Source organism: Mchenga conophoros, linkage group LG23 (genome assembly GCF_057382185.1).
Source record: "Mchenga conophoros isolate Kocher_MC1m ecotype Shallow Benthic linkage group LG23, M_conophoros_male_GT1.1, whole genome shotgun sequence".
Taxonomy (NCBI): Eukaryota; Metazoa; Chordata; class Actinopteri; order Cichliformes; family Cichlidae; genus Mchenga; species Mchenga conophoros.
The window spans coordinates 5086284-5111329 of record NC_140547.1 but is presented as its reverse complement, the minus strand read 5'-3'; the positions used below and the strand labels follow the sequence as shown (position 1 = coordinate 5111329).

At 41.2% G+C, this 25046-nt stretch overlaps 1 protein-coding gene across 3 annotated transcripts in view; it reads right to left on the bottom strand.

Annotated features, from left to right (window-relative positions):
* Positions 1–2301: 2301 nt before the first annotated feature.
* Positions 2302–25046, bottom strand: part of elavl4 (ELAV like neuron-specific RNA binding protein 4) — a 77930-nt gene continuing 55185 nt past the window's right edge. For 2 of the 3 annotated variants that reach the window (XM_085264074.1, XM_085264072.1), the window contains exons 5-8: positions 23852–24004; positions 12836–13071; positions 6377–6415; positions 2302–3575 (exon numbers count right to left, since the gene is read on the bottom strand). In XM_085264074.1, coding sequence (XP_085120200.1) covers positions 3248–3575; positions 6377–6415; positions 12836–13071; positions 23852–24004 — 756 coding nt within the window. In that variant the 3' untranslated portion in view covers positions 2302–3247. Of the gene's footprint in view, positions 3576–6376; positions 6416–12835; positions 13072–23850; positions 24005–25046 lie in introns of all 3 variants that reach the window. The other variant, XM_085264071.1, reaches the window with a different exon arrangement.

Here is a 25046-nt window from a genome sequence, read left to right as displayed (position 1 = left end):
TTGTTGCTGTCATGACATTTTCGAACATTAAGCAACAGGATGGCAAAGATGACGGTTGGATAATGGTAATGATATTAAATGACCCAGCTTGTCAGATGAGTGAGGTGTGAGAGAGGAGGATGTACTATGCGAGCATGCGTCTGAGTGTTTCAAATGCTCTCCGCACACCTCCTTCATGTTTTCAAGTCTTAACAACAAACAAAAAAAATCCAATTTCTTATATTTATACTTCTGGAACCATTCCCCCTACCTTTCACCTTTCAAAATATATAATATATATCATATTAGAGTATATAAAATATAGAATCGGTACAATCCCTTTTTATACCTCCAGAGTACTTCTTATGTATAGCAACAACTGCTGGAAAGAACAGTTGGTGTGCAATGGTAACAATTTCTCAAAGCTTTGTTGGTACGTCATTTGAAAACATGATGAACATTCTTAAAAATAAGTTCTGACTCTTTGACCGATTTAGTCCAGTGCAATGAATGACCCTCGAACAACAATTTTTAATGTCTGTCTGCCCGAGCCTCCGAGAGCTGAATGTCATACAAAATGCTAACCGAAACGGAAAACTATGCTTTCAGACCCACATTTTTGCATAAGGTTTCATCACAAAGCGGTAGTAAGTGGAGGGAGGGTGTGGACGGAGTGGCTTATTAGAACTACACAAACTTATCACAGGTTATATTGAACCAGAACGACTGTTTATAACATTCTATTAAGACTAAACTTTATTGAAAAAGATCTAAAGATTTCATTTTAACAAGACAAGAAAAAAGCAATAGCAAATTGAACTATTAACTAGGTTATGCATAGCGAGTAACTGTTTCTAGTAATAAGGGAAGAGCGTCCCCCGACCCTCCAGACATTTTTTTCAGTTTTCTTGACTTTTAGATTTTTTTTATATTGTAATTTTGATATATTGGTACAAAGCACAAACGTACTAAAAGTTCTCTCAGTGCAGTGGACTACTGGAAGAGCCTCTCCACTAGTCGCTTTGTTCCCTTTTGCTCAGAAACGCCCCCCTCCCTGTACCAGAATCACGCAAATACACAGACAATGAAACAAACAAATAAATACATAAATACACAGATAAATTAATGAATCATAAATATAGAATAAATACAAATAAATAGAAAAATAAATAGTTTCAAAAATAGATAAGGAAACAAACCGTTAAACCAACACGTTTATACTCTAAGCTTTTGTTCGGTTTCTTTTGCCGCGGTAGTTAACTAAAAGTTAATCCAATTTTTTTTCTCCACAAGCAACATGACAACAATTGAACAGTTTCCTCACAAGTTTTTCTAAGTAACTGAACCACCACTTCATAATAAATTGTCATATGAAAAAGACAAGCTCAAACGAACAAAAGAACAGTGACAACTCAGATAGTACAGTAGATATTGTAAAACAAATGTAGACTATATATATATTTATATATATCATCTATTTGTACACAGCAAATAAAGACACAGTTGTCATAGATCCTTTTTAAGGAAACAAATATCTAGACTAACGGAACTAGCTAATCATCATTAAGTTTTGACAAACGTTTCACGCTCAGCAAGTAACCTAAAAGTCAGCAAACCAACAAAAAAAACCCCCAAAAACAAATAAAAAATTTGTTCAGTGATTCTTACAAGGCCCGATTTAGTCAAATCTGATTATTCAGTAAAGAAATAGTCTCACCAGATTTCTGGGCCAACATTAAACAAATATTAAACAAAGAACAGCAGCTCAATTCAATGCCAACATCAAAGTAGTTTTTTTTCTTTAAACAACACATAGAACAACAAACTTGGATATTTAAGATATGTGAATAATGTAGTATAGCACCTACTCTTGATCGCTAAAAGGAAGTTCTTCTCAAATGTAAGAGCGAAGAAAATGATATAGATAATGTATAGTATGCTTCTAAATGGATAGATGTGTATATATCTATTTACTGAGATCCCATATCGACTGATGACAAAAACAGGAAAACAAGCGGACAAAGGGTCTTCTTGCTTTGGGCTCTGGACTGTGAGGATGGTTAGGCCTCGGAAAGACCCCTCTCCCTTCCCTTTTGGGTATCGCTGAATAATTATGCACTAGTACATGTGTGAAAAATTACCAAAATCACCTGCCTCAGATTGCATCCTTTGTTCACAAAACCTTCCATCTACAAAATCGCTACCAACTTGGATTCCCCAAAAAACAACCTCCGATCCTATAAAGTACCACGGCAGAACGACAAGACAAGGTGGTGCCCCCTCCCACCCGCCCCGGCCCCCCCTAGTTAGCCAGTCAAAATATTTTTCTCTTTTTTTCAAATCCAGATTCTTGTAAAAATTCTTCAATAATTATTATTTTAATTATCATTTATAAAAATAGATCTTTCTATTTATTTTTATCTTTTTCTAAACGTGTTTTTTTTTCCAAGCAAAGAGATCTTCTCTTTGGCAACAGTGATATTTTTTTTTCTTAAATTACTGAACGTGTCATCAGCAAAGCTAACCCATCCCCTCCCTTGCCCCATCTCCCTGAACCCCAAGTGAGGAAAGACATTATGTTTTGTTTGCGATACAAAACAAAAACAATGTTAGAAATTCTTTTTTTTTCTACATCAGAGTTACCGGGATCCCGTGGAATCCCGTTTGTAATCGGTAAGGGGACGCTTTGAAATACACGCTAAAAATGAATGAATGGTTCACCAATTTAAAAAAGAGCCGCCTCCCGTTTACTAGACGGGGAGGTATATAATACTACCGACAGTGGATCCGGATTTACAAAAGAAAAACAAATCCTGAATCAAGACAGAGAAAAGGCTCCAATCGAAAGAGGACGTTCTCTTCTCTGAAATAAGGGGATACAGGGATTTGCTACTGTTTTACACAGAAGAGAAAAAACATTATAACAACCACAAGAAACAGAAAGAATATACAACAAAGAGAAGCCTGCATTATCGCAGGAGCTTCCCAAAACTTGTGAACGTTTTCATCATTTCATTTTTGTAATACTTAGGCAACGTTGGCTTATAGGTCCAAAGTTATAATATAAGCCATTTCTAGTTCAATTTGCTTGATGGTTTGTTGGTTGCTTTATGTTCCGGTTGGAGTTTGCTGTGTTGGATGGCTGTAGTAGGGTGGTAGTGGTAGTGACTGAAGGGGCTAAGGGATGGGTGGAGGTGGGGGTAGGGGGGGTTGGGGGCAATTTTGGAGCAGACAAAGTCGCGGGGCAACTGCTTCTACCTGGTAAAGTTCAGGACTTGTGTGTCTTGTTAGTCTTGAAGGAGACTTGCAAGACGCGGTCGCCCAACCTGTAGCCGTTGAGACTGGCGATGGCCATTGCCGCCTCGTCGTAATTTGTCATGGTGACGAAGCCGAAGCCTTTGCACTTGTTGGTGTTGAAGTCACGGATCACCTTGACGTTGTTGACTGCGCCGAACGGCCCAAACAGCTGCCAGAGCACGCTTTCGTCTGAATCTGGGGACAGGTTGTACACAAAGATGCACCAACCGGTGCCCGTGTGCCCGGGGATGTTCATGCCAACCAGGCTGGTCATGCTGTCAATAGTGATAGGTGAAAACCTGAGAGGAGAGGCACAGTTGGGAGGAAGAAGAGAAAACGGCAAGCGTTAACTGGGCAAGTTGAGGCACACAAAGAAACAGTGTCTGCATCTGCTGTACATGAAATCGCCCTAACCAGTGAAAAACAAAAAGGTCCTGCCATGATCCTCGCCTGAATCGCACGCTGCTCTCTACAGCCAAATAGTCTGGTCAAGCCACTGATCTCAAAGCCAAACCACACCATATCAGATAAACATGCAAGTACTCTGTACGAACGTATGTGCAAATATGTCAGGGCAGTCTGCATTCGTTTGCTAAGCTGCCACTAAATCCTGCAAGAACTCTTTGGCTCTGAAAAGTCTCCTGTCTGGAATGATGACGGCGCTGTGTGCGCTATGCTGTATTTCTGCTGAAGGAGATGCAGATGAAGGTTTTCTCTTTGTGCCCCTGAGTGGCTCCTTTAGGTGTTAAATTGCAGGAAGTCGCTGAATTAAACTGTTGCTAGAAATTCATGAAAGATCATGCACCAGCCTGCTAAATCTGTTCTCATTCGCCTCATAATCTTCTCCTTTTTCTTGTGATGCAAGAGATTTGAATCCTCAGTTGACTTCACTTAATTGCCTTTCCGCTCAAAGGAAAGAGAGAGGAGAAAAAAATACCCCCACCTTTAAATAAAAGGTAAATGAGATAAAAAGGTTCATTTCTTATGCCACCTCTCTTCAAGAAACGACTATAGGCATTATTGGGAGTGCTTTAATTGAGATTTCCGCTTTGCTGCAGCTGTCTCAGAGATGGCTGCTTTCTTAAGGAAAAGGAGGGAGGGAAGAGGGAGCAAACTAAATGGAAAATGGAAGCACTTTACAGCCCAGTGGCATTAAGGTACAAAGTGTATTCCTCCCCCCTTCTCCCCTCCTGCAGAGCGTTCTGATCTGTTCTACTCCAGAGCTCGTGGCACTGATCGATAGCGTTGCTTGCTGCTCGGGGCCCAGAGCCTCCTGTTTCCAGTGACTATATGTGGTCAATCACTACGACCTTCCTGCATGACTTTGGTCATACAGAGTTTGCTTGCAGTTGTTTTGGATGCTAATACTTGCCTCAGGTTAGCAAGATCATCAACCGTAAGGAGCTCTTTGCAGCAATTACACTTTTGTGATTTAGATCAAATTAGTGTGTATAATTAAGATGACATGGACTCATAGTTATAAATCTGCAATATTTTGATCTATTTTTTTTTTAAAATTACCTACCACCACAAGACTCTTGCAACAAGAAACTAGGTTATAATAGACACCAAATCATGTGGCCTCCCTTTCTTGTTGAGAGGATCCTTTAGGATGAATCGTAAAAGGCCTCACTGTCTGACATGCTCAGCCACACTCAGGCCTCTCTTATGTTTAAAAAAACTTCATGCCAATTGTAAATTTAAGCTGGACAACGTCAGGTTTCTGGCTAAATGAAGGCTAGCTTACACTGGATTTGTGAAGGTGGAAATGAGTGTGCCTGTATGTATGTGTGCGTATGCAAGCATACCCACCAGAGTGGGACCGAGCACTAACCAATGTTACAGACCAGACCACGGGTTGCATAGCAACTGTGTAGCTGACCAGATATCTATTCTGTCCTTTCTAAAGCTAAACCATTTCCAGCTCTTAACACTTTCCTTCTCTTTCCTTTCAAAAATTAGCCCCAGATCACTGAAAAACACTTGCAACTTGATGACATGCTTTGCAATCAGGACCGCTAAATCAGACACCTATTTTCACCTTTTAATAAAATGATGTAAAGACTCGGGTTGAGGGTAAAGTGCTTACTGGAGAGCGTTAAACCTTTGAATGTCATATTGCATCACTATGAGAGTGTTATTCTGCAAAAACATGATCTTGTTTGGCAAAATTACAGGTTTTTAGAGGAACTTGCAAAGAGAAAATATCTCTCGAGCTAAACCTTGGGTTCTGTTTGAGTTTCTAAGCTGACTGACTGATGATGCCCCCTGTGCTTGCAACATGCAAGGTGCCACCGTCAGCACATGGAACATCTATCACCACAGTGGCTGCTGCTCTGGGTTATGTAACACCTATGCTGGTGAGAAAGCAAAATGAAACATGGAGGCGAAGGAAAGGAGTTTGAGCAGAGCAGTGCTGAGCAAAGCTGGAACTGTCTGCAGTGAAACAGCATTTCCTGTTTCCAGCAGGGATCCAGGTTCATCTAGCCTTATCAGAAGTCCTAGCTAAACTTTTCTTGAATTCTATTAGCACTACCAAGAATGTGTGCAAAATTTTTATTTTGTCATAGGTTGTATCTGACTGACAAAATGTTTGATTCTAACATACATTCACAGTGACAAATTTAAAATTTGACCCTAAAGGGAGACCAAGCTCTAGATTTATGGCGACAAGGCAGGAGAACCTGAATCCAGTAGAAATAAAACCAACACACCTAGAAATGAGAAGTTTTACACCAGAGAACAAAATCTGTTGAAACAACCCAAAACAATCCAAACAACACCAGCACTTTCATAATCAAAACAAAGCAAATTCATCACCACTGAAAACAAGGCTGATTGGGGTTTTTTTTTTTTTTTACACTTTGAGTGGTTGGGAAGGTTTTAAAGCCAACTGAAGCTGACGGGGGAAAAACATACAAACAAATCAAAGAACCAAGAATGCAGTTGACCTTGAACAAATTTGCAAATGCAAAGTGATTGCAAAAATGCAAGGAAAAAAATAATAAAAAATAAATAATAAAAACAAACAGGAAAAAAGGATATTGAAAAATCACTGAGTCAACATGGACATCTGGCATTGGGTGAAGTTTTTAATTACCTCTTTACGCCATAGGCCATATTAAGCAAATTGTCCAGCCTGTAAAGAGAAGGAGGGTTCTGGGGTTAATGGTGGGCAGATGGTCGACTCACTCAATGGAACTAATGTTAAGTCCCTGCAGGAACTGCATGGCCCTCCTCACTCAAGAACAAACAAACCCATCTATAGTTGGTCCATTACACTGAGGAGCCCCACCAGAAAATGCTATCATCAGTTAATCAGTGAATCTACAGTACAATCAGTATGCTCTGCACTCGCTCAGTCGCCCACTGAGCTTCTTCGTAGGCCTCATCGTAGCCCTGCAATCGGGCACGTTAATATTACTGTAGGTGCGACCATTTAATTCTTACACAGCAGTTGACTGGTCACAGTTCAGGATTACAGTTGCACACATAACACTAAGGGCAGGCAGTGTGTTAGCACAGCATTGCTCTAGGCCATACTAGTATGATAGCCTAGCCGCAATGCTACACAATTGCAAATCGTAATCTTGCATGTGGGTATCCATACAATTTATGACACCACATCGATGGTTTATTACGATGGAGGTAAATGAGAATTTATTTTCAGGTTCTACGCTCCTGAATTTGTGTTAACTCGATTAAGAGAACACTTGAGATGGCAGGAAATGATCAAGAGTTCTGTCAGTGTAATGGTTTGGCATTTGAACGATGGTGAGCGAGAGAGGTGACGATGATTAGTCGTGTTTCTATGCGATGGGAAAACACAAAAGCACAACTGAATGTTAAACTAGGCGTGAAATTGTGAATGCTGTCTTTGTGGCTGGGGTCAACCTGTTAAGTGCTAACAGGTCGGGTGGAATGGCAGCGTGTTAGTCAGAGGGTGTGCTCTGTCTAAAAGGGTTAGATTTGGGGAGATGTTCTGCTTTCGTAATAATTTCTGCCTGCGAGCTACAGCCATTGCAGTCATCTGGGGTGAACTACTATTTGTGTGTTGTTTAAGAACCAGGCAGGCTTTGTGTGTCTGTCTGTGAGCTGGGCTTCGGAAACCTGTGGGCTGTATGAAACGTTGGCCCTCTTGGATGGATGCAGCCTGCTTAGTGACTCAATGACCTTCATTCCTCACTTGGGTCTGGCCTGTCTCATGTCTTATTAACTCCTCTGGCCTAATGGACAGGGGCAACGGCTTATTGAGCAACAGCTGGCCAGCGACGCCTCGTTCCTCTTGAAAACACTACAAACTCTCTGACTTTGACTCGACTGTCAGGGTTGTTTCTCCTTTTCTCTTGCTTCCTTGCAAAAACAGGAACTCACACAGGCACACAATCTTCTATGCGGTGCACATTTTAAAGAATGTTAAATTTCAATAATCTATATTTCAAGGCAACGTTATCACTGCCTTGAAATATAGCCTATATCACACACACACATCCTGATTATTTAAGCAGTTGTGCAGCCTTGTAGTAAATATATTGCATATTAATAATAATAATCACAGTACTATTTGTATTAATCAGGTTAAATGAAATTTACTCTGCCTGTTAGAGATAACAGATTAGTAATCTTCTAATCAGGGACAATTTAACACCAGGATGCCAGGTAATTGTAGCTAATTCTCTTATAAATGAAAAACACTGCAACATTGTACTAACCTGTGTTCAAAAATATTAATTTCACAAATTAATTTCAAGACATAATCTTCTGAGGGAACTGCTCAATTTTGTAAATAAATTGATAATGTGGTGACCTACATTGAAACCCCTCATTGGAGGTAAATTACATAACCTTTTCACAGTTTACATAAACCTTCTGGGTAAATGATAGACCTGCTTATTGCTTGGCTTCATGGTGTGTCTGCACTGTAGCACTGTTCTCACTTAAAATTACCAAGCAGTACAAAAGCAGCCCTAAAACAAAGAACAAAAGTGGAGAAAAGGATATACGGAATCATTAAAACAGTAATTAGCTCATTACGTGGGGAGGGAACGAGCAGCCTGCTTTGTGGGTAAATGAGTCAATTGGAGAGGATGCTCAGAGGAGAGGCGCTCCAGGCTCGGGAGCATGAAGACATCTGCTGGCCGATGGGCCGTTGGGCCACAACAAAACAACCTGCTGCTAACACACTCTCTCGCTCTCCTTTCTCTCAAACATGTACGAATCCACACTGATGCAAGCTCGCCACGCAAACACTCTGCCAGCTTTTCACGCTGCCTCTCCAAGCTGGATGCAAACAATAGGGCTTTTGTGCTGTCTGTCAATGCATGTTAATGGTGGAATGGGCGTTTTTGTCTTTTCCTTTTTGAAACAAAAATCTGTTCAATTAAAATTGGCTCCTGCCCTGGATATAATAAGGCTAATTTGCTAATTAGTACCATTAGTTAACGACAGAGGATTGGAAGCAAGCGGGGATCTAGGGCTTCGCGTATTGTGCTTGAGTCGATTATGTTTGCCGTCTTGGAGAGGGACCGTACGAGCACATTATACATTAGCTTGCGTTACGGCAGGCCCACATGATTTACTCACACAGGACAGATGTAATTATCGCTGCAGCAGGATTGTACTGTGCCAAGACGATTTATTAAAAACTTGGGTCTCCTAAACAACATTCTTACTATCTAAAACAACTTTAGCATCTATGGTGGATTTTATTTCCAGTACTCGTTGCTAGGTGCACATAAAATGTGTCTAACTTCAAAAATAGTTGGAAGTAAGCAAAACAAGAGATCGGCTCTGAATAAATGCAGTTTTTCATCCTTAGTCCTTCTTAAATTTTGTTAAAAAATTGGAAACCACACATATCAACCCCATTTATAACTTTTAAGTGTTAAGGATTTTAGCAAAGGGCTCGGGAGCAGAGAGCAGGAACACAGGGACACGGTAAGGAAGTGTACTGTGGTTGTGAGTTGTGATGAGAAGCGACAGCTCTCCTGCAGAGCCTGTAAATTGGCTTGGCGTATCACAGACACACAGCCACGCTACATCGCTCAGGTGTCACACCAGGGAAGCTGCTCCAGAAGAAAAATACCTTCCAAGCTCTGACTTTGATGGAGAGTAAACAGCACGACCGGCTTAGTGTTATTGAAAGAGAGGAAATTGTGTAAGCACATATTCTGTCTTCAGTTCTAAAACATTCTTGTTGGATAATATGATAGTGTGATGTTTCTGTTTTCTTATTGGTTACTCAGGTGAAAGGTAACTTGAGCTTAAGGAGTACGCTCAAACTACCTCTAGGTGCCATAATATGATGATGTTTGGGTCTTTAATGACAGCATATGACTGGGTAGGATGCCACACAGTGTACGAACTACTGTATATTAACTTGGTGTTAAGATTACTGACCTGGGCAAAAACATTTTTTAAAGACATGAAGATAACATTAATTTTGGGAAGCTGAAATGGGGTTAAAATTTAAATCCTGATATTCATTTTGTAATGATTTGTTTTAACTGGCCCTCTGCTGACTGGATTTAAGGCCTCAGTCTCTTGAATAATGTCAGCTTGTAATGCAGTCACAGACTCATGCAGTATTTATAGTATTTCATGTCTTTCATGTCTGGTAGGGGTGATAGCTTTCGGTCCAAAACAGTGGACAACATCGTGCAGAATGAGTGTAAAATTAAAGGACAATACCTAACAGTAAAAATGTATCTTTTTGTTTTGCAAAAATTATGGGAAAAAAAAAAGATATTCCTAATATGTGTTTTTGCCCAGGCCTGAATATGCCTGGAAGCATCGACACGATGGCAGCATGATGAAATGAGGGGAAACATGTAGTTGTGAATGACAGAACCCCACAGTCTCTTATGAACAGTTCCTCTCTGATCTGGGTGGACCCACGCAGAGCTCTCGCTGACTTACGGACACCTGCACCAGGTGCAATGCTCACACCTGTTGTTCAGAGGATGCTTTTGCCAAATGACTGTTCACAGGAGAGAAAGTGCAGCATTGTTGTAACACAGACACTGGGGTGACTCATGCTCTCTGAATATAAGTGTTACCATAGATATAGAAACACAGATATTGTGTTTGTGATTTGATGTGTGTCTGGGTAGTTCTCATGCTGGACCAGTCAGGATCTGCTAGTAAACAAACTATAGAAATGACTTAATTCTGAACCCGTTTTCATAAAATCTGCTTCGTTAAAGGTGTGAGAAATTAAACATGATACTCGATACTGAATCGCATTCAACATGTCCAACTGTTACTCAAGCGTGTGTAAAGTTGAAAAGAATGAAGCTTATCAAAGACAGGAAACCTCTGACTCTTTCTCATCTTCTTCCACTTATTCAACTCAAGGTCGAAGGGAGCTAGAGCCAGTCCATCAGTTTAGTTCAGTTTTATTTATATAGTGAGAAATTCACAACAACAGTTGCCTCAAAGTGCTTTACATGGTAAAAACCCAGCAATATTCGAAACACCTTGTCTAACCCATGCATGTCGTTGGAATGTGGGAGGAAGCTAAAGGACCTGGAGACAGCATTCAAACTTTATTATTAATCTCTGCCTCTCTTCTACAGTGTGTTTTTTGTCCTGTTTTCCACCCGCCACACCCAACTGGTCATGGAAGATGACCGCCCCTCCCTGAGCTTGGTTGTGTCGGAGGTTACATCCTGTTAAAAGGGAGTTTTTCATTCCCACTGTTGCCAGGTGCTTGCTCAAAGGGGGTCGGCTAATTTTTGGTGCATCCCCAGTAGGGATTTGACCCTCTGGCAACAGTGCTAACCACGGCATCACAATGCTATAGAGCCCAAGTGTTCACAATTCTTTAGCATATATGTTACTGCAACAACATACTCATATTCTATTCTAATTTAAGATTAACAATATCTGCAGTATGGTTTGTTTAATGGTAACTGTCCAGCCTGTGGACATGGAGGAAGTGACTTGATGTACTTATCATGACTTAAGTGTGTAGAACAAAAAAATACCTTCCTACTTCATTAATAAAACAATTAAAGAAATAAAATTTTAAAAACAGAGCAGAGCAGTCGGCCTTATAGCACTTGCAAAAGCTGAGCAGACTGATATGAATAAGAGTATCTGGAAAGTTAATCTTTGCTCGCTGCATGGCAAACTGAATTTCACGAAATGAAATTCATGCCCTTTCAGACATGTCAAACCACAAATATGACACCTAAATTTCTAAATGTAGGGTAACACCTGATCCAGAGAGCACGAATAATTATAACACCTGATTGCATTGCAAACAATCATTTTGGCAAAAGGCTGCAGTCCTCGGACACACGGACATATAACGGCTACATAAAGCAATGGCCAATGAGGTATCTAACTTTGTATAATGATGGACACTTGGTGCGTGTTTTCCAAATCAGGCCTGTTGTTTGGAGTAGACATGTTTCCTAAATTGAATGCACTGAGTTTCACGTTGACCAAGAAAAATCTGTATGAAGTTTAAGACTGATAGCTGATCAGTAAACATTAAATCAAATTATTTTAGTTTCAGATTGTGCGATACACAAAGCATGGCTGTTTGTGAAGCTTTCTAGTAAATACTTTACTTGTTTTCCTTAATTTCTACATAAGCAGATGACATTCAACTTGAGATTCCCAACCTTGTGAGCAGATGGCCCAATCATGTTGTTGATTATCTTATGTCTACACTTTGTTTTCAATTTGCTACTTTAAAACATCTCTGAAAAAGAGCCTGGAAGGAGGAGGTGCCACTGGTTCTAGGAAGTATGTTTCAGTCTCTGAAATCCTGTTATTTTATTATTACTTTTTCTTTTAATGCATTTTTTTGGTCAAATTAGATACAAAAGACTCTGCAACAAGATCATGATGCTGTTATGTTATAGCTATCACTTTAAATTAGCTTTCTTTCTAAGAAATTGTGCTTTTCATCACTTTATAGCAGATGCCCGCTGTCTCAGGCTTCCAATTGTTTCAAAAATTTACCTGAAGTTTAACTGAAAGTGAATTAATTTGAGTTCATACAAGGTTGTAGATAACATCAAACTTGCGTTCTTATGTGGACACATTTGGATCCTTTCGGATTTTCATTAAAAAGGTCTTTTATAATGCTGCTGTTGCTCTTTTGTACTTTGGAGCATCTTGCGTCCGTCCTTAATAGTGCTCCAACAGTGACTCATGTAACATAATCACGTTAATTAAATGAGACTGGGAAATGGTCTGAGAAAGACTTTTACTTTTGGAACCAGGCGCACCCCAAATGGCTCATCACGCGATGTCTCTGACAAAAAAATCAGGCTGCTCATACTGGCTGTTCAAGGACAACCTACTGTCTGCAAGGCTGCTTTCAAAATTACTGAACAGTGGACCAGCCACTCCACTTCAACTGGAAATTTCCTGGGCTCGTCAAATTAATAGTAAAGATTTAATACTGGGTCAGCGCCAAAGGTTTGGAAACTCTGCATTAGACACATCACATATAGAGATATAAGTAACGATTGTGTCGAAACTGCCTAAAAGCCTCCCCTCCCCACCTTCTCCTCTGTCGTCCTCCTGCCCCTGTACTCACCTGAACCTCTGAGCCTGGTGGTGAAGGGGGCCAGGGTATCGGCGATTAGGTGACTGGTAGAGTTGTGACAGAAGAGCTTGGCTGGTCTTCTGGCTGGGGTTGTTGGCGAATTTGACCGTTATAGGCTCGGCAGCGCCCGATGGCTTCTGGCCATTCAGGCCCTTGATGGCCTCCTCAGCCTCTATCCTCTTATCAAAGCGGATAAAGCCAACACCTCTGGAGCCACCTGCGGGGCCAGCAGATCAGAAACAAACAGGGGCCCCTTTTACTTTACAGGTATCAGACAAAGGTTTACTGTCTATATATTTAAAAGATGTCTGTGCTGCTGAGTAGCACTCTTACTTTTGCACATGATTACTCCTATTTAAAGATCCCACACAAATAAACAATGACATCATGCTCCACAGTGTAAAAGAAGCAAAAAAAGTAATAAATTGTAAAGTATTTTTAATGCAAATGGCTTTGTACTCTAACAGTAACACAAATACAGCCATACCCACACATACACACCAGCTACACACACTGTGGCACTGACCCAGAGGGTGTTTAAAGCCACAAAGTCACGTCTTTTCTTACGCTCATTCCAGTCGCAGTCACCCCTGCACGCCCTCCTCATGCACCGCTCTCCGTGACATTTGAGCTGTTTCCGTGGCGATATTTTTGACTGCCACCTGAGAGGAACATTTAGGGAAGCTCCCCTGGTGGGTCCTTTACTGGTGCATTGTGCGTATTAAGAAGTGTGCATCTCTATACGTGTACATGTACATGCGTATATGTGTACATATGTGTATCTATTAACGGATGCTGTGCCTTAATGAGGCTGCCTGCATGGCCCAGAGGATGCTCGCGCAGTGACAGCAGCACTCTGCCGAAGAGACTATTTACATAATACTGTGTGCACACAGGCATGTCTATGTGACTGAGGCTGAATAAAAGAGAGGAAGTAAGGAAGAGGGGAATGTTGTGTATGAGCATCATTGTGTGCAGTCTCTCTCACACACTTAAAAGGCACTCCTTATTGTTATTCCACATTTTGTTCATGCCAGCCCGCTACTTCCTGTTGGCTCGTCTCATGGTACTCGCTACCCTGAATTCTCATTCTGTTAAGCACCTTGACCATCTCACTCCTTTTGTTCTTTTCTTTTCTCCAAAGACGAGCACCAGAAGGTTATTTACTTTCCAGCCAAGCAGAAAGATAAAAACGCTCTACGAAAGCAAACCATTCATTAAAAATTACTTATCTTTTAATAAGGTGAAATCCAGTTTAAACATTTAAACCAATACATAAATGTGACTGTACTCTGGATTTACAGCATTGTGCTTTTCCCTCTCTCTCTGTCTCTTTCTCTATTTTTATTTTTCTTCAGGTAACTGATTTGCATATTCTCTGCAATTTTCTTGCCTCTTTCAAATACCGTGCTGGAAGTATTTTCTTAACTGTCACCACAACAAAAGGAGCTCAATTACTGCAAACTGTGGTGATCAGTGTCCTTTTGCAGCAGCAGAAACATGACTTGTGAAAGAATGGCAATATAAAAATAATTTTCAAAACTAATTTGCTCTCTGTAGTCTAACATAATTTGTTTACTTTTTCTGAAAAGTTTTTTTTTTTTAACTCTATAAGCAACAACTTTCTGACTTTAGAACTTATACACAAAGAAACCTCTTACCTCAGAGTCTTTACCGAATAAAAAGCACTGCGAGGCTCAGATTTGAACCACAGCATTTTCTTTATGTCTGGTGGTTGAACTCATTAACTCTTACTTCATAAAAATGTTTTTTTAAATTCTCATTTTTTAACCTTTCTACCTCCCTCTCCCCAGACAGCCTTTCACAAATTCTCTTCCCTTATTTCCATTTGTGCCAACTCTGTACCTGCACATTTTAATTAGCTTGATAGAAGCAGGAAAACGAGCAATTCTAATGGGATGTACATAGTGTAAACAACAGCCTCTGTTGTTCCTACAGCTTTCTTTACATATTACAGTTGTTTTCATGCATATGTTGTGTGAAAAGTGGGGAACAGTGCGTTTGTTTCTGAGGTATAGTAAATAACAGTTTTTCGCTAATGGACGCTGGGCATTTAAATATCCCCAATGCCTTAGTTTACTTTGATAACTGCAATAACCCTACTTTTCTATAAGGCGCTTGGCAACTCCGAGAGCCTTGCTCAAGGGCACCTCAGCGGTAGTTAAGAAAGACGAGAGCACTGCTCATTCACTTCCTCCACTGAGATGAGTGCAGAAGAGAGGACTCTATTCGTCCTTTAATCCTCACACTTGTTTGGCCTTGAGCTCCTTCTAAGCCGGTTCTTGCTGGAGGGCCTCCAGACAAACGCTTGGCATACAGATGAAGGCCCGACACAAACACACAAACACCCATTCACGTGTGCACGCACATACTTATGTGATGACTTGAAGAGGTGCTATTAAGAATGAAGTGCGGAAAGAGGACTGGAGGTGTCCATGACCATTTTCGATGGAGCGTGACCAAACCGCAGTGTTTATATGATAGCGAGACAGAGAAAAGATTTGTGTGTGTGTGTGTGTGTGTATTCTGTTTGTTTTATGTATGCACCAGCTTCTCTTGTCCTTGAGGTTGCACAGTAGCATTGTAAGTAGGTGAGAAAGGTTGGTTGGCAGGAAACCTCATCACCCATAATTCTACTGAGCAAAATGTGTGCACATGCTGTACTTGTGCCTGTTGGCTCTGTTCAGTCAAGAATGCTCACAGATCATGTAATGAAACAGAATGAATGGGTTTTGCGACATTCACAGCAAAAATATTGACAAGCCTTAAAATTTAGAGTTCTCATAATTCCTCAGTGCGTCTAATAGTGATAGTACTGCCGCGTCACGAAGTTCACCCAACATCCCATTGGGGTGTCAATATGTGAAATGCGTTCTGAATCCAATTACTGTTGCAGTGAGACCGCCTTCACTTCAACATCTGTTAGATCTCCACCGCCTCGTGAAATGATAAAGATTACATTTCTCTGATTTCCTTATTTCAGAAAATTTAATTAAAAAATACCCAAAGTCTCTTGTAGCTTTCAACCTTCCCACCCCGACTGTGACACAGAGCCCCAAGCCCATTTCTTCCAGGGTTTGCGTCACAAATATATAATAAAGCACTGAGCATTTTCCTAAAACAGCAGAGCTCTGCAGTTTTTAGAAAGTGTTACTAAGAGAGGACTAAAAGATTGTAATTGTTGGGGATTATATTCAGCAATTGATTAATACATGCTGGAAAGCTAGTTAGTACTTACTGCAGCAGTATGGCACATTTAGGATTTGGTCAAAATAAAATACAATGCCCGTGTTTATGATAGGAAAGAAAGACGATCCAATCAAATAGCACGGATCGTTAAAATGTTAACTTTTGTAGAGAATACTGGCGAACAAGCTGCAGATAATACGTAGCAGCATTGCTTCTTTACCGGTTTTGCTCCTTGGTGAAAATTGGTAGAATATAACGAGCCTTGAAAAACAATGCAGGTATTTTTAAGAAAGATAAAAACAGCTTCTTAAATCCATGCACCTGTTCTGTTTTTACCACTCTGTCATGCCATATTAATGTAATAAACCTTGAGAAAGGTTTATTTGTCTCCGGTTAAACAGAGTAACAAAAACAAACTCGCAATCTATGAAGCAAGCTGCCAGTCTACGAAGTCCAACCTAATGACTGTCCTTTCAACCAGCCCCAGAAGCCTAGGCCTACTTATCACCCACCAGCCAGCCATACAGGCAACATTAGAGCACAATGTACTTACTAAGGTATACCAATCGGTCTTTCTCACTCTCTCTCACCTCTTACTCTCTTTTTTTGCTCTCCCTCTCCTCCACAGTAATCAACAGAGGCTTATGTAACTCTCTCTACCTGTGCTTATCTCTCTCTAACACACACCGACAGGCACATTGGCTGCCTTACTAATAACACGCTGCCTCAGTCCGGGGAGGGGGAAACAGAAGGAGTGAGGATGGGGGATGAGAAGCGAGCGCTTGGCGTGGGGATGGGCAAGACCGGAATGAAAAGGAGAAAGGGAAAGAGGGGGGGATGAGAAGTAAGGAAGGAAAGGACAAAAGGAGAAAAGGTAATAGAGGAGAATGTTAGGAGGTGACAGAAAAAGGATGATGATGAAAGGAAACAGTGCTATTCTTGCTTGCTCCTTCCCAAACAAAGCCACTCTTTCTCTAAAACCCACTATCATTTCCCCAAACACTGACTGACTGACAGAGAGAAATGACTGCTCCTCTGAGGGACCAGAAAAAAGTGAGGTGAGAAACCTGGCTGCTGGATAATGAAACACACACACACACATACAGAATTTCTCTCTCTTTCTCTAGCTCTCTGTCTCTCACACACATCCATCTAGCACAATGTATTCTTGTAAGCAGGCCCACTCTGGCAGATGCATGCACCAGTGCTCGCATGCATACGCAAAATCTTGTTGTTTTCCAGTGTTCTGTTTTCCCATCTCCCCTCCTTTTATTTTTATTTGACGTACAATTGTGTGCCAAGAGTATCAAATTATTAGACTTGCCTTTCCAAGAGATTTTTAATATGGCAGAGACAGAAAGAAACTTCCTACTGGCTTCTAATTAGAGACAGGGAAAAAAAATGCAATGTCCTTGTTTTAAGTAGCATTAGTTTGCCTGGGTACAGATGGCATTTAAAAAAGCAGTGAGAAGAGAGGCTCAGAGACTTTGAAGAGTGGAGGTGCCCTGTGATTTGGCCTCTGTCAGAGCAGAGCTCCAACCATCTGTCTGGTGTGTGCGTACGCATGTATTGATGTGCATATCTATATGTGGTTTTGTGTGCGTGTGTGTCGACTATCACAGAGATGGAACGCACTCGAAAGATTACAGGAAAAACAAACTCGAGGCAGAGAGATGTGAGATGATAGCGTGAGTCAAGGCTGCAGTCATCCCATCTACAGGAAGAAGCTCTCTGCTCATATCACCTTGACCGTTCTGTTCTCTGCTATTGGACAGACAGAGAACAGGGAATCAGTGTGGTGTCAGTCTGTAGAGGAACATTCATTATTCAAGTCAGTAGAGGAGAGAACATACTAACTGTGCAGAGAAAGGGCAGTTCCTTTGAGGAAAAAAGGTATTGTTGTAATGCACAAGTACTATATTTACTTGTGCATTACAACAGGTATGAGAAGAACGGATCAAAAATGGGAACTAAGCAGTCGTCCTCCTCGCAAATGAGGCACTGACTGGAAAGACAAGCAAAGCTGAAGTTTAGGCTGTAACTGCAAACTACAGAATAAAGCTGAAGACCACAAATTAATATTTACATTTAAATCAAGACCAAAATTACAAGTTCAATCTAACTGCAGAGATGACGCCAGTGTAAAGCACGTTTGTACTCTAGGTTACTTGATGGCTTTTATCACTCCCCACATCAACAACAGCTCTAAAAGCTTTTCTCCAGTTGACTAAATGCTTACAGCGATCTAATGGCAGCAGGGGAAATATATTATGTGTTCGGTCTGCAGCTTCTAAATAGAAATGGGCTGCGCTAAAGCGTTTTAAGCATATGCACCGCGAGTACTGTGTTTATATCATGAGCAACCAACTCCAGACTGCTGCAGAGTAATTCCACGCATCACATCTATGCATCTGAAAACATAAAAACGTTCGGTTATGACCTTCTGGGAGCGCATTTTCAAAACGGTTGAGCCCGTCTGATCACAAATTGTGAGACAATAAAATTAAATCTTTCTTGTTTCTCTTGTTGTTGTTTTTTCTCTCTTTTTCTGATCTAAAAATGTCACCTTACAGGGGGCAACAACTGCACTCTTTCTGGCTTCCTTTCCAAAGTCACCGGCAAAAAGGGTGTTTCAGGTAAAACGAAAATAGCTCTGATTAAAATATAATTTTGGCTAAACAGGTCCTGTTCTGTGCAGCATTATGCACACTGAACGTGGTCAGACTTTTAATACCTCCATAAACCTAATTTCAACTCTAGCATTGCATATTTGTGATGCTGCCTGTCGAAAAAAGCTTTTATACATTCTCAGTTTAATGCTTCTTTTTGCTGCCTATCATGCAACTTTCACTAAATATTACATATAATTTCATTGTGCGTGCAAGATGCACCTATTAGTATCACAGGCAATCCCCATCACGAGTTATATGACAGAATTAATGCTTGCTACTTGTTACCATGGGAATCTTTTCTCCATTACCTCCTTCTATCCCACACAAAGGTAAATGTGGCATCAGCCTTTTTACAGTCGGTCCTTACACACAAAGAGCAGCAATTTAGTTTCACATTAGGGCTGTCATTTGAAAAAGCTGTGTCTCCGGATCAATTGTATTTGCAGTCATTGATCAGGTAAGCATTGACCTCTGTGTGCATATGAGATGAAGACCTAAGAATAGCCAGCTATTGAACCAAAGAGGTCTCCGATATTGCATGTGTTTCAGATTGGTGTGTTTGAGGCTAGCTCAAATCAGCTGTCAGAACATAAAATCACGGCCTGACCGCCTTCCCCGAAGGTTAGACAGAAAGGCGGGAGGGGGAATCTGGCGCTATGCGGGCTGATAAAGAGACAATATGCTTATCCATTCAGAAGAAATCGATAGACAGAGGAAGGGGGAGAGATGGAGAGATACCCTTGTCGAGTCAATGTTGCGTTCGTGCCCTGAGTCTTTGGGGCAATTTGCCAGTTTTGGTGAATTTTGCTTCAGCCATCTCTGTCCACGAATGATGCTAACAGTGTTAAAGTTCCTTCATGTCTTCAAGAACAGAAGAGTGACTGCAGGGTGCATCCTGTTGATGAGGAGGGTCATTTACAGAACAGACTTCATGTTCCCAATTTAGCTGAGCAGGAGCTGGAGATCATCAGCCCATCTGCCGATGGTCACTGCAGAACATTCGTTACTTCAGCAGCTCTATGCAGCATCTCTCTGATGTAGTTTACATCAGCAGGGTAAGGGTGTGTTTGAAATCCATCCCCGGTTTAGCAGAAAGAGTGAATCACTGAGTGAATTGAATTTTAGAAAAACGCTGATAATTCACTGTCGACCTGCACCGAGACTTCAAGGTGCTGCACTGTAACGACGCTCTATCAATATGCCCCTAAAGCCAGGAAGACTAAAGTTTTGAGGACTTTTTTTTGAGGTGTCACCGTGACAAAACCGACATCAGGACATCCTGCGGCTGGCTAACAGGACAGCGATCCACTCATTGAACCAAAAAGCAGTCTGACACCAAGCACAAATCTCTATCCCTCTCGCTCCTTCGCTGCCTTTCTGAGTCTCTCCTCTTTCTTGTTCTGTACTTACATTTTGGCAGTCACAGGAGAGTTTTAATTTGCAGCCCATTTCTCTCTTTAATGGCAGTGAGTGTGTGGGTGGGTGTATGCGTATGCCTGTACAGTAACAGAGAGAAGAAAAAGATGAGTCAATGATGCCAGCATACTAGTCTCAGGGCCCTTCTAAAGTCCTCCATGTTTTTAATCACCAGCAACTCTAACATCTAATTAATCATTAACATTTCTCCTGCTGATCCTTAACCCTCTGGGGCCACCTTGAAGAACATCTCTCTCACACATAATCTTTGTGTCTGTGTGTGCATATATAGTACGTGTCTATTTCAATTGTGAGGCAGGTGGCCAGGGCAGTAGTTAGGATAGCAATTATTGTAAGTGAGGGTGTTCACAGACTAAAAAAACCCACCTCCTGCTCTCTGTGTGTGCTGACCAATATAACTTTTACACGAGTGCATGTGAGGATTGTTTTCCCAGTCTTCATTTACTGTACTATATTCATCTTGTACACGATGCGGATAAGCATAGCTTGTTTGCCTTAAATTGTCCGATTAGCTCTGATATTCTTTTCCAGACGAGTGATGTCAGCGTCGCCTTCTGTCAAACACAACAGCCAGTTTTCCAGGCATCATTAAAAAAAGATTCAGTCTGGGGTCTAATTAGATTTTTTCATCCAATGTGTGAAAAAAGGGACTGTGCAGGAGAGAGGAATGGGATATTCCTCAAACTACTGTACTGAACAAACATGCAAAAAAAGAACGAACTTTACAGGACATAATAAAACATCGAGATCTCATCAGGACTTAGAGACTTAGGCAAATACAACCTCAGCTGAACAAAAACACATGACATATTACACCGTGTCATTAATTGCTGAACAAAAATGCAGAAGAAGTATGCAGCATGGTTCAAGTTTTAAAATCCTTCTCTGTATGACGTTCTCAGTCTCTCACATTGTTGTGGAGAACTTATTTGCAGGCATTTGTTCATGCACAGCTCTCTTAAAGTCCCGCCACAGCATTTCAATCAGGCTGGGACCTAGTGCAGGTCTCACTAGGTGAGACCTGCGCCACTGGCACACCTTGATTCTTTTTTCTGGTGCAGATTTGCTTTTGTTTTGGGGATCACTGCCCTGTTGCATTACTCAATTTTGGCTGAGCTTTAGCTGTTAGAATGATGGCCTCACATTTGACTCTAGAATACTTTGTATACAGAGGAATACACAGTCAGCGACTGGAAAACAAACCCTAATCATTCCCCCTTTGAGCTAATTATTATGGCCAAACATCTCCATGTTGCTCTTGTCTGTCTGAAGCACATTGTTCCAGTCTTTAGAGAGGAGATGCTTTCTCCCGCCAACAACTTCAAACAACCCATACTTGTTCAGTCTTTTCAAATTTCACTGCCATGGACATTGAACATTTAACATGCTAAATGAGGTCTGTAAAGTCTGAGATGTGGCTCTTGGGTTTGTGCAGAGCATTGCATGCCCTGACCATGGTGTGAATTTGCTGGAACATCCACACCCGAACAGATCGGCAACTGTCTTGAATGTTTTCCACTTATGAATAATCATTCTCACTTTATAATGATGGACTTTGGCTGGTTTGACTTTGGTTTTGGAAAAGCTCTAAGAACCCTTTGCAGATGGTCAGCAACAATCGCTTCTCTAAGATCATTGCTAATGTGTTTCCTTCTTGGCATCCTTCTCCAGACCAGCAAACTGCCCAAACTGCTGCTTTTATAGAGGTGCTCACACTTGCTGATGATAGATTAATCAAGTGCATTTGATTAGCAGCACCTGTCTGTTACTTACCCTCTAAGTGTGGACTTAGTTTTTCACTCTGCTATTACATCTAGTCTTTGTTAACTAAATGGATGACTAAATGTAATATCCCATATTTTGTTGTTAATCTGATGTTGTATTTATTTTATTTTAGGTACAGCTAATGACTGCAAGGTTTTATTATGCCCTGATATGTAAAACCTTAGATTTTAAAGAGGCTGTACTTTCCTTTTTGACTGTTGCAGCATTACATTTGAACATGCTAAGCGGTCAACTTTTAAACTGATCCTGTGCTAGACAAGAGTGATTACAATAATTAATTTAGCCTCTTGTGAACCTAGCCTTCAGCGAATGCACTGAGAGTTGTTTTAACGATGGCATGTGTCCTGAGCAAACACACATTTGGCTGTTACTAAGCAGATGTCGCCTTGCTGTGCAGCCGTGTGGTGTTTTACAGGGACTCCCCTAGCTTTAAAGTGGACGGTGGTGTGACAGGTCTGTTAGTTAAGAGATGGCCAAGAAATTTGCCCCATCATCTGAGTGTTTATGGATGAGGCGGTGTATCTCTTCCACCTTTAACTTCCGTTTCCATCCTCATAGTGTTCTCTCTGCTCCCTCTCACTTCACATTCCTTTTCCTTCCCCGTCTCTGCTCATCCTCTTTTTTTCTACCTCCTCCATCCTCATCTGCACTTTCTCATTCTCCTTTTCTCCGATCCTTTGTGTTCACTTCCTCTGCTTTCCCCTCTCCTCCTGTGCTCAGTGCATACAGACAGGCGTGGACTTCACTGCCAGCAGTGATTTATTCTGCTTAGGCAAATGAGTGTGGCTTACAGCATGCTGCTCCTTTTCTGCTTCATCAGTACACATTGCAAATAACACTGGAGCAGGTTGGAGCCCGTAGGCACACACACACATCCTGAAATGGATCTAAGAGAAATGCTGGAGGGGTTCTTCTGCAATACAATGGGGTGATGTGATTCATTCCTGCGTTCTGGATGTAGTGGAATGTGTAACTGAGCATGAGACTATGCAATTCATGCCCTCATGTAATTACTATTTTCGCAGTGGCATCCCAAGCAGGGGTCACACGCAGAAAAATTACCTCTTATGGTCACTTACTCACTAGAGCTGGAAGTACGACCGAAATCAAAATATTTTTCGCACATTTGCACAGCATAACATGACTCACATTACTTTAATTAACAGTTTCTTACTAATTTGAGCTGCATGAGAACATTTTTCACTTGTACTAAAAAATTATCTTATAAAGTCCTGTAGTTGGAATTTTTGTTGAATTTGCTGAATTTAAAAAAAGTTATGACACATGTCATCGTGTTTGGGAACAGCTGTAGAAAAAGATTCTTCTTTCAAGACTTTATTTTGATTAATTGATTCAGATTTCTGTGACTCTTTCACAAGTTCAAAAGGGTTTTGGGTATCTGCACAACATTTTTTATGAACGTAAAGAAGCGCAAAATGCAAATTAATAAATGCTCTCTTCGGTCACATCGATGCTGTCATTGCACTGGTGTGCCAATCACAGGAAAACATGACAACACCAGCTTAAATGGCATGAAGCTTCCTCTGGAAATTACATTATTATCTGAACGGTGCAGACTGACTGCACAGCACCTCATAACTGCAACCACAGGACTTTTATTTGATTTGTCCACTGGTGACTGAAATAAATAATGAAAAACATCGAGCTATGCTGTTTCAGTATTCCTGAATCTGGTCACACTGTCGAGTGAAATGTGACACAAAAATGTTTTTAGAATAAAGCATGAACGGTTGCTATTTTCCCTAAAAATAGAGAAGGCAATGACGAGGCAATGGGGAAATTCTGTAAACTTCCACATAAACAAGAGAGTATCAATTTATAATGGGTTCATGTGCCTCGGTGTTAAAGTGAAAGGGAGAGGAGGTGCTGCCCCATGGATACCTGTGACCTGGTCGACAAGGATACGGGAGGTGATGATGCGTCCGTACTGGGAGAAGAGCTGCTCCAGCTCCTTCTGGGTCATGGTCTTGGGCAGGCCGCTCACATAGAGGTTAGCGTCACGGATGGAGGCTGAGCTGGGTCGCGCATATGACACCTTTGGGGAAAAGAACACAGTGTAAGGGCTTTTATAAATAAATTAGAGCTTTGCTGCTTTATTACGCATAAAAATCATAAACAAGATTATAGCGTTAGAGGTGCGAGGCTTTTATGTGCGTGTGTTGTGGATGGGCAAGGATGCGGATCACTGGATCCACAGGGAGGAAAATGTGACTGCGTTTTCTGAGTACACCTTGCCTTAGGGATTATCATTGTTAGGAAAAGATTTAGCTGCTTAGAACACTGGAGAGATAACACATCATGCCTCCCCCAGTCTTTGCAGAAGGAGATGGAAACTTTGCTCCCCAGAGTAGAAACCACAGGTGTTTTACTTTGAAAAGGCAGCTCAGGCAACCAGGAGAAGAGGATTCTGACTTTGTCCAATACATAACTACAAGACAAAACCACGCTGCTGATGCTGTTCTGGGTGAAAATATGAATGAATAAAAAAGGCTAGAGCCAACATGTTTTGGTGGCAGGCATCAGTTTTCATTAGACTTTTTAGTGAATGCAATAGCATTCCCTAAAGATGCTATTTGTAAATGTTATATCTAATTCCTGGAATTGAATAACTGTGCTGCGCAGCTCCCGCCACAAGTTCTCCACCAGTGAACTTCAACACCATCTTCATTTGTCGACCCGCAGCGGTGAAAGTTGTGTAAATCCCATTACTACCGCTGCTGACTGGAGCAGCTTTCCCTTGCAGTACTTTCATTACCTCTGACATGTGGAGACATAAGTCATCAAATAAGGTTAAAGTCAGGCAAATATTGTGGATATATGCAGTCATATCCTTGAGCAACAGCACGGAAATCCTTCTGAACTCTTACAGTGAGAGAATAAGATTGGGAACAGCTGGCTTTCCCCGTGTCTCACTTCTTAAAAACCTGCCGCACATCTTCGTCTTTAGCCTCTCCTCTGTCTTCCTCTCTCCGTCTGCATCTCTCTCCTTTCCGCTGCCTGAATATTTTCAGTCTGCTTCCTTCCTCTTTCTCTCTCTTCCAGATTCTGCCTCTTTTTTTCTGCTCCTCTTTTTCTCC